General features: G+C 38.0%; 1 protein-coding gene across 1 annotated transcript; it reads right to left on the reverse strand.

Moving 5' to 3' along the window:
* Positions 1-19: 19 nt before the first annotated feature.
* On the reverse strand, positions 20-5,409 carry pdzk1 (PDZ domain containing 1). The gene is made up of 9 exons (XM_026912570.3): positions 5,275-5,409; positions 3,320-3,533; positions 2,948-3,176; positions 2,710-2,846; positions 2,415-2,610; positions 1,580-1,776; positions 1,141-1,359; positions 756-1,001; positions 20-644 (listed from the first exon to the last, which is right to left on the reverse strand). Exons 2-9 carry the CDS (start codon positions 3,524-3,526, stop codon positions 591-593), a joined length of 1,485 nt encoding a protein of 494 aa, XP_026768371.3. The 5' UTR covers positions 3,527-3,533; positions 5,275-5,409; the 3' UTR covers positions 20-590.
* Between the last annotated feature and the right edge of the window lie 4,820 nt (positions 5,410-10,229).

Here is a 10,229-nt window from a genome sequence, read left to right on the forward strand (position 1 = left end):
CAGCCAGAGTGGAACAGAGTGATTATGCAAATTTTTATTTACTAGTGAGTTTTTATTACTTCATACAGCATCCCAAGCAGAGTGTGTAGCTCACTGCTGAAGATCTAGGCTCTAAATATTAACACGGTGAACGTTTTTTTAATGCACTGAAGTAGAGATAAACAGGTGCAAAAAGGGTAAAGTTTGCATATGAAAGGCATCAGAGGGTCTTACACAATCAACACACATGTGACAATGGCATGATTTAAGACAGTTTGTGTCCTTTGTTCATGTGTGAGATCTGTCTTATCTGCGTCATATCACACACATATAAAAGAACATGCACGGATTTGTTTGGAAAATGTTAACTCTGATCTGATGCAGTATTTATTATTACTGCTTCTGCTTCTTTTTATTTTCCAGCGTTATTTGTAGATTGGTAAACTCCTGTAGTCTGCGAGAACAGAGTATATGACTGCTTTCCATTTAAAAGACTGTCTTTTTCAGCAGTGCAATTATTGACTACTTATAATATAAGCTTTTTTTAATTTATATGTGCAACTTGGTGTACCACCATATAAATATAACCCAGCAACTGGAAAACGTCTTTCTCAGAGCCTCTCATCTTCACTTTCTGATGAGGATGTAGATGAAACAGAGGGTGTCTAAAATAGAGAACCAGAGGTTATAGTCAAGTCAGAGCATAACACACTTTCGTGGCATTAGTAAATAGTAATGGATTGGGATTATGGCTTCAGAAGTTAAATGGTGCTCACCCTTTCACGAGGCTGAACTGGTGTTTGTTCGGTATCCAGCGGCTTGGGGGTAATTGCAACTCCCTTAGCTTTCAGGTGATCATAAGCAGCTTTCCCTGCTACAAGGAGGACCAATGTGTCACCACTGCTGCGGATCAGATTCACAGCCTCCTCATGCGTGCTTTCCTCTATGTTCACCCCATTGACCTCCACCACAATGTCTTCATCCTCTAGCCCTGCTCTGTCTGCTGGTCCTCCTTTCACCACCTGTCGATGTGTCATACTGTGCATGAGTACCAAAAACTCTTCTAAGCAAATATGTATATGAGATACTTGCTGATCTTAGTCATTAATAATCTAAGTTGTATTTCTGTAAATCCAGATGTATTTCTCACGTTCTCCTCACCTCTTTGATATATTGTCCATGCACTCCTTGGATACCATTGAGGTGGAAGCCGTATCCAGCAGCGCCCTTTTCCATGCGGCACAATTTGGGTTTATATATTACCTCAGGAGCGTCAGCCATGGCTGGGACTGGGGTGACATTATGTTCAGGCTCAGGATTGCTCATCTGAGGAAGGGAACTCCTCATTTCCTCCCAATAAAGTAAAGGAGAGACACCACCCTGAAAAAAAAATTAAACACATGGAAATATGGAAATAAAACCCTCCAAAACTCAGAACTCCACTTTGAAACTCCTCTTCACATTTCAAACTGTTGTCTTTTGGCATAGAAGAAAACAAAAAGGCCCACGTGAGGTCATGTGGGTGAATTGAATTTAAACTGGAAGATAATTTGTATTTGGGCAAAATATGAAAAAATACACTGGAGGATAATAGACTCACCATCTTGTACATCTTGTCTGTTTCAGTATCAACCACCAGGAGGCAGCATCGATTTCCGAGCTCACGTATTTTATCCACCACTTGCTCATGGGTACAGTGATTAACCTCCTCTCCATCCACAGCCACCAGCTGGTCCATCTCCTTCAGTCCCCCTTTTTCTGCAGGACTCCCACGGTCGATTTCTCCAATGAAATGACCTTAAGGAAAATTACATATTGTAATTTCACCATATTTACGAATGTGTGCAGTCAGACCTAATGTAAAACACAGATGCATGAACCTGTATTTACTTTAATCTTCATCGGGTTCATTAGTCTCAGAACCAAAATTGTCTGCTCAAGGTTTGCCTTCTACGATCTGTCAAATGGACTCAAACAGGAGTTCACGGTGAGACTTAATCAGCAGGCATTAGTTAGAATCGAATGTTAACTGACTATGGGTATGTACTCGGGTATGTACAGTTTGAATTTGGAGTGGACAGGGTGAGTGATTGCATGTTGACTGTATGTTGCTAAAATCTATTACTATATAAGAGTCTGATCAGACTTTAAATAAATAGTTTAATAATAATGCACAATACATGACATCCCTTCTCCTAAAAAGTTGAGATAGTCCTGGTCACTATGTGAGAAATGAGGCTGCACATATGGATGATGTTAGCAGCCTATGATTAAAGTAATGCTAATCCCTCCAACATCTGTAATATGGTCACACATGCTGTTGTTTTCCTTCACATGAGGCCATGCAGCTGTCATTTATATTTGAAAACTAGTATATATCTGTGATGCTATCAGAGTGTGTTCCACTCTTAGTTACTCCTCATTTACATGCCTACCTGGAGTTTTAGGGTCTGCCTTAAGGAAGAAGCCATAACCACTGGCTCCCTTGGTGATTTCAACTATGCGAGGATTCATTGGTAGGTGCTTCGTTGTGGCCAGTCCAGTTCCCAGTCTGATGCATTTATTCTTGTAGTATTTGTCTGTGTCCTTGTCCACGAGTAAAAACATCACACTTTTTCCCGCAGCTTTGACCTAACGAGCAGAGCCTGATATTATTTTCTTTCTAAAACAAACTCATAAACCTCAGCACAGAAATATTCTAAGCATTTTTAGTGTTGAAACATTGCTTACTTTTTCCACAGTTTGATCATGTGTAGCGCCTTCTACATTTTCTCCATTGATCTCCACCAGACGATCACCTGCCTTAACCCCCGCATTATCAGCCGCCCCTCCCACAATCACATCCGTCATGAACATTCCCTCTGGACCTGAGAATTCAGAGAAAACCGAGCAACCCTTCATACTAGTGAATTATAGATCACATGGCCGATTTCAAATATAATGTTTTAGAGTCTATGGCCCTTTTCACCTTTACAGGACTTGATCGAGAAACCAAAGCCACTGCTGGACTTCAGCAGAAAGCAGAGTTTGAGTTTAGGGCCTGCTGCAGGAACTCCGTTCATGGTGGGCTGACTCTGAGCAGAATAGGACTGTGGTTCTGCAAGGTTTATGCCATTTCTTTTGGCCTGCTGGTATGCTTCCTCTCCCAGGACATGGAATGTGACAGTCAATCCACTTTTCTTAACCAGATCTGCAACCTGATGGAGGTGAAAAAGCAAAGGTGCAGTGCTAAGGTCCTTGATAGCTGCTTTATAGTATCTCTTAATTTGTCATCATGAAACCTTATAGATGTACTAGAAGTTTAAATGTCTAGTTTATAGTCATAAAATCTAGTTTATACCTGGCTGTGTTCCAGGTTGTCCACAAAGGTTCCATTGACTCTGATAATGCGATCTCCATCCTTGAGACCAGCTAGTTCAGCAGGACCACCCATCTCCAATGCCCGAACCAAATGACCTTCTGCCCCCTCCTCAATCCTCAGGTAGAAGCCATAGCTCTGGCCTTCACGCTTGGAAAGTGCAATCACTCGAGGTTTTGGCCCAGCCATTATTCTCCTAATAGGAAAAAAAGTGTTTTATACAGTCACCAACCAAGCTTCAGTCTGAAGTCTGTTGTTATACCATGACCTTCTTTATCTTATCAAATTAACACACCCATCATTCCTTACCTGCCAAATTATTTTACAACGTGCTGTAACAACATGCAGGGCTTATCAGTGAGGTGTGGTGAAAGACATTCTTATATCACTAGTATCATCTATGATATCATGTTGTATAAAGAAATACATTAAAATGTAAATACATGCAAATAATGAGAGTAAAAAAGCAGCCAGTCTTGTGAAATTGGCCCAAAATTCCAGTCATTCTACTCTAAGTTTCAGATTTTTATAAATCTTCCCATTAATCATATACTGGCTTGCTCATGAGAGATCTAAATCTAGATCTGACTTCCTGTAAAGCTGCTTTGAGACAATGTTCATTATGAAAAGACCTATATAATTAAAAAATTGAATTGAATGTAATATTTTAATCTGCCAAATAACCGTAGGAATACTGTAATGGACATTTAGATGAACTATAATTAATGGTTTCTGATGGTCAATCTAGTACCCAACCACCAAAAGAAACTGAATAGTAATACTAACACTATTACTAAGGTGAATACTAGTACTAAAGATGAAGATAATGTGCTGAAAGTGTCAGAATATGATCACTTCAGTTGTTAATTGTTAAGCTGGAGGTGCTATGACAAAGTGCACTTCTTGCTGGAACATGTGCACTTTGCCTCCATAATAAAGAATGATCATAGTGACCCCTGCCAAGCATGAAGAAAAGGAGAGCGTCAGTATGCTTAGCTTTGTTGCAAAGAACATGTTCTCGGGATTAACAAAGTACACAAGCATTCCTATATTTTAACCAAGTACACAAGCATTCCTACAAGGCTGAGTCAAATAAAAATCTTTTTTAAATTTTTTTTTTAATTTTGCACTGTTTATTGTAAATACGTGTCACAAAAGTGTATTATTTTTCTACATAATCTCCATTTTGCTCAACGCAAGCATTACAGCACTTAACAAAAGCCAGGATTCCTCTAGTAAAGAATTCTTTTTTTCCTAATTCTAATTTTTTCTCAGTTTTAAGGTTTTCATTATGACTCACCACCGTATATTTTAACAACATACATAAGCATTCCTATATTTAAAAAAACATCACTTGTGGTTGCCTAGAAAAAGACATGTAGCATTGGATATAAAGAAAAGCCATCATAATTCACCATTAGAAGAAAGTCAGGTATTACATGACAGCTGATTTATGGCTATATTTGAACTACTCTATCCTCATATGAAATATGTCAATCTGTGCTGGTCTTTGATGTATAATATTTGTTATTATTCAATATGATCCAGATCTCATTGCCTTTATGGTGTCTGATCATCAGTAGCAGCCCACCAGGCTTTTCCCTGTCCAGATATCTTTGCATTGCTATGAACATTGCTTGCTATGAATACCAAGTCTTTAGCAACATAGAGGTTGGTTTTAATACATCATCTACATTTACTAATCTACATTTAGGAAACAATGATATAGTAGAAAAAAAAAGGAACAAAAGTAAATAAGAACATTTCAAAAATAGCATAAAAGCAAAATTCAACAGCTCCTGTTCAATTAAGGGACTGAACAGGTATGCTCACACACAGCTGATCCAACTCTTTTATAAACACTTTTCCACAGGTTTGATTCTAAGACAAATCTAAGATGACATGAATAATGTACAGAACAGGTAGATACCACTCACCTGTTCCCGTCCCGTTGATGTCCCAGCCTAAAGGAAGCACTTACATCTTTTTTGCAAGTGTTATTTAGCCATGCACAAGTGTGTAATGGACTTTGACAGAACAAAGGTTCACTTAAATGGTGAGGTATTTAACCACATCTCATGCCTGGAAGCCTGTTCACAATGTTTCTGTGCATAAGCACAATCCGCCCTGCAACACTGCAACCTGCAGCAATCATGAGCCTTTCGAGTTTGAGCAGAGGTACAAACTAATTAACTCCATTTATATTTGCTCAACAGATATTAAATATACAGTACTTAATAGCACATTCAGCATATACAGATCAAGTACATTTTAGAAATTTTACTGACTATGATGGCTTAATAAGCAACAATCCCTATCAATCACTTCATATCAGAAAGAGCATTTAGTTGGCTGCCTCTTTTTTCAGATCGTATAACCTCAAGCTACAACAAGTGTTTAGGCATGACTGAGAAAGGAAGTATGGGTAATATTTTTTAAACATAAAAATGAATTCTTGATGTTCTTTCTGTGTATGAAATGTCAATTTATGTAGTTGTAGCAGAATCGCAGAATCTCTTATTCCGCTAATATGATTCGTTACTGGATTAAATGCACACTGAAAAGACATCTGCCTCACAGGGTGGGGAGGTTGGCTTAGTTCCCTTTGCTTAGTCAGTTTAGAGCAATGCAACTCTCTAAGGTTCCAGCTGTGCTACAACACTGCATGAAGGAAATCCTCCTACTAATATCTGAGGCCGAGTGAAATCACACTTTTTCCACGCCACAGAAAATTACTTCACTCAATTTAGATATCAGTTCAATTTTATTCCATTTCCCAGATTCATGACATTCATTTATTCGTCAATAACTGTTTTATAATGAGCAAAGTTGCAGCGGATCTAGAGCCTATCCTGGAAACACTGGGCATGAGATACACTCAGGATGGGATGCCAGTCGGTCACAGGTTATCTCACAAAACTTCACAGACAGTAAACCAGAGATAGGGCTTGAACCCCAGACCCTGAAGCTATGAGGGAGCAACACTACACGCTGAACTATTGTGCCAGTTTCATTTCACTGTCAAAGCATTTATAAGTCACTTTTCATCATGCACAATCCAGTGTATTTTTCACTGTATTTTATAGAAAACTGGAAGACTACATCTGTCTAGAAGGTAAGTGACTAGATGGTAGTAAATTCATGAAACTATTCTGGGGTGAACTTTAATCAGTGTGGACAGCACAGATGCTGTATTTACACATCAGTCTACTACACCTTACTCTTATTTTGGCTAATTGTTCATTAGAATCAAAGTGGATGCAAATATTTGACTAAGCAAGAAAACACAGTCAGTGAGAGTGCTATCTCAGTGAAAATGGATCTCCATTTTGCCAAGTTTTTGAGACTTTTTCTCAAACATATAGTACACTTTACTTATAGTTTTCCATGTATTTCTACATCATTTGTAATAATAAAACAAACAAAAAATTATTATTATATAACTTTATATATCCTCCAATATATAAAGGGAGGAGAATTTGCATTATATTTACTATTTACTAGTTAAACTTTATATAGTCAGCGGAAAGTAAGGCTGGGAAACTTACCAGATCTCTGAAGATCTCTACAAGAACAAGATCGTATGACTTTTGGAAATAATTTTGGCAGCAGATATGCTGTAAGGACATACTAATATTGAATTATTTTTAATATTGAACATGAATTAAACATAATGGTATAGTTATACAACAACTGTTCATTATTGTATTATTTGTAGGTTTTATTAGTTTTATTTCTGTAAGAGTTTGGATGATCTCTAATCTCCAGCTGTCCTTCACACAACTTCAGTCTGTGAACTCTACAGAATATTTCCTGACAAAACTCAAATCACTAAGAAACAGACATCTAACTCCAAAAATTCAAGGAACTATCACAGTGAATTTCGATGTCTTCATTAGCATAGGCCAGTCTATTTGCAGCAAGGCCTTCGTTAGCACTGATATATGATATATATGGGAATATCAGTACAGTTTGCAAGTTACAGTCTACAAAACATTTTTAATTTAGAACAAGGACTTTAAATTTATTTAGTGGACCAGATTAGAACCTTTATCAGGCCAGTCCTATATGTTTGACACCACTGTTCTAAGGGGCCAGCTGGTTTTTCATGCCATAAATGAAATAAATGTGCCACCAATTTTTTCTTTATGTAATTTGTCAACAGTCTATATACATAATATGTATATGTTATAAGCTCTCCTTTCCCCCATTATAAAATACAATTTACTTGTACTAATTCAACAACATAAAATTTAGGCAGCACAATATTATTGTTGTTGTTGTTCTTTTGGCTGCTCCCGTTAGGGGTCGCCATGGCGGATCATTGGTCCACATATTTGATTTGGCACAGTTTTTATGCCAGCTGCCCTTCCTGATGCAACCCTCTCCAACTGTTTTTATCCAGGCATGGGACCGGCACTGAGAGTGCACTGTTTTTGTTCCTGGCCGGGAATAGAACCTGGGTCACGGTGAGAGCACTGAAGCCTACCCACTAGTCCTCCAGGGACCCCGCAGGACAATATTGTTGTAAACGTCAAAATTTAGGTAAATGGAAACATTTTATCCTAATAATCTGTCCTTTCAAATGTTGTAAATTATCAAACACATTGATCCCTAATGTTGACATTATGCTGAGGCAAAGTCATTTATGATTTGAATGTGCGTGAGTGTGTATGTGTGTGCATATGTGTGTGCGTGTGTGTGTGTGTGTGTGTAGGCATTCTTATTTAGCTGGAATAATTGGAACTTCAGAAGTGATTCATGATTTTCAAGCTTACACACACACACACACACATGCACACACACTGCACACTTAAGCAATAACATGCTTCAGTGGCCTGGTTTTTCAATACCCTTTAATTATTGAGCAGGGGTCTGAATGTGCTACAGTTACCTTGAAGGAGTTGTACCTGTTTACAGCAAAAAATGATATAGTGATGCATGGAATAATATATAATAATATAAGCTGCCAATATACATTTGTGTGCTCTGTATTCTCTGCTCCTGCATGGCTGGCAGTTTTCTGTATTTCATGGCATATACGGTCTTTATTTCTGATATTGTCTTATTTGTCTTAGGAGAAAAGATACACTGGTAAGATTTATAAGAAGTGTCTCTTTTAGAAAATCAGATGGAAAAATGTTGTTTATTTGACCAATAGAAGATAGACGATTGAAACATACTGCAAAAAATAATATTTTATGCTACATAAATAAATATTGCTGCTTTAAGTCACCTTTCATTTCTCTGATGTGATTAGTTAAATGAACAAGCTATCAGGGAAGATGAGATTTCCTCAAGATGTTTCTCAAGTGTTAAATTTGAGAAAATTGTATTTTTGAGAGCCGTTTTTCACACTGTACATTCACACTGAAAAAAAAGTAGTCCTATGGGCTGAGCTTGATAGATACTAAGCTTCTCTAAACCAACAGTCCCACTTCTTTTACATTTATAACACACTTTACCCAAGGCAACTTGTGACTGAGAAAAGATACAACCCAAATATACAGCACAGCTCAGCATCTGTTTAAGTTAACGGTTATTGCTCAAGGGCCCAACTGTGGCTCTCTGGTAGTCCTGGGATCTGAACTTAGAACTCTCTAATCATTAACTCAGAACCTTAACCACTGAGCTGAGCTCCACTGGATCATAGTGAGCCTGCATTGGATCATATACACCCATCTGCTGCCCACTAATCAGTGTTTTGCTCCAAACCATGTGGCATGATTATCTTTTTACTACACAGGAAACATTCTTCCCACTCTTTATTCTTGTAACAACCCTTTTTAATGCCTCTCTGGCATGTTTATAAATCTAAACCCTGGCAATAACCTCTCTCCCCAGGCACGAACCTCAGTTATAACGGATAGAAGGAATCACAATTATGATGCCTTGTTCAGCTGCTTTCTGCCATGCCATTGACTGTTATCCAGCACAATACATGTCAAGGCAACACAGTGAAAAGTTGCACAATCTGTATCTAGACATGTGAACAAGAAATTAGAAACAGTTTAGGAGAAAGTAAAGTTTCTCCTAAAAAAAGAAACCTGTCTTTTAAAATTGAACACTAGATGGCAGAGCAATTGCACCGTGTGTAATAAACCATTCATTGTTCTGTTTGGAAGAGTTTAGAATTTATTATGGAACTGAAAACAAGGGTTTTTAATGTGGTGGTAGCGGTGTAGCATTGTGTTTTACTGTAGTACTGTATCTTTGTGTTGAAAATGCAAAAATGCAAAACAGCAATATATAGGCATTTCATTTCAATACAAATCACATCAATCTGCTGCCCTGCCTACTCAATTTACTGCATTCTGTCACTGCAAAAGAGTCACTTTACATGTTCAACCTGTTGCTCAGGACTATTAACAGAGCTTATATTATCAAGTGTCTACTCTGTAGTTTATTGTATAGTCTAATGTCTGTATTTACTGAGTTTTGCACTGTATGTCAGTGTGTTGACTGACATTGTTTCATGTTAATTGTAGCACTGTGATTCTGGTTCACCTACATCTGTCTGTGATGACACGAATGATTTAATGTTCATAAATCAAAATAGCTGACAAGGACAGGATTTCTCAGGATCTGGTTTGAAATGTATCTCAGGATCTGGTCTGAAATGGATCTCAGGATCTGGTTTGAAATGTATCTCAAGGTCTGGTCTGAAAAGGATCTCAGGGTCTGGTCTGAAATGGATCTCAGGATCTGGCTTGAAATGGATCTCAGGACCTGGTTTGAAATGGATCTCAGGATCTGGTTTGAAATGGATCTCAGGATCTGGTTTGAAATGTGTCTCAGGATCTGGTCTGAAATGGATCTCAGGATCTGGTTTGAAGTGTATCTCAGGATCTGGTCTGAAATGGATCTCAGGGTCTGGTCTGAAATGGATCTC

The sequence above is a fragment of the Pangasianodon hypophthalmus genome, chromosome 5, assembly GCF_027358585.1.
Source record: "Pangasianodon hypophthalmus isolate fPanHyp1 chromosome 5, fPanHyp1.pri, whole genome shotgun sequence".
NCBI lineage: Eukaryota > Metazoa > Chordata > Actinopteri > Siluriformes > Pangasiidae > Pangasianodon > Pangasianodon hypophthalmus.

Bases quoted from the DNA above. Each gene is read 5' to 3' on its own strand.
- pdzk1 (XM_026912570.3), bottom strand. From the start codon at position 3,526: ATGGCTGGGCCAAAACCTCGAGTGATTGCACTTTCCAAGCGTGAAGGC. The intron at 3,177-3,319 runs GTATAAACTAGA...CACCTCCATCAG, and splicing joins ACAACCTGGAACACAGCCAG to GTTGCAGATCTGGTTAAGAA. The intron at 2,611-2,709 runs GTAAGCAATGTT...TCTGCTCGTTAG, and splicing joins ATGATCAAACTGTGGAAAAA to GTCAAAGCTGCGGGAAAAAG.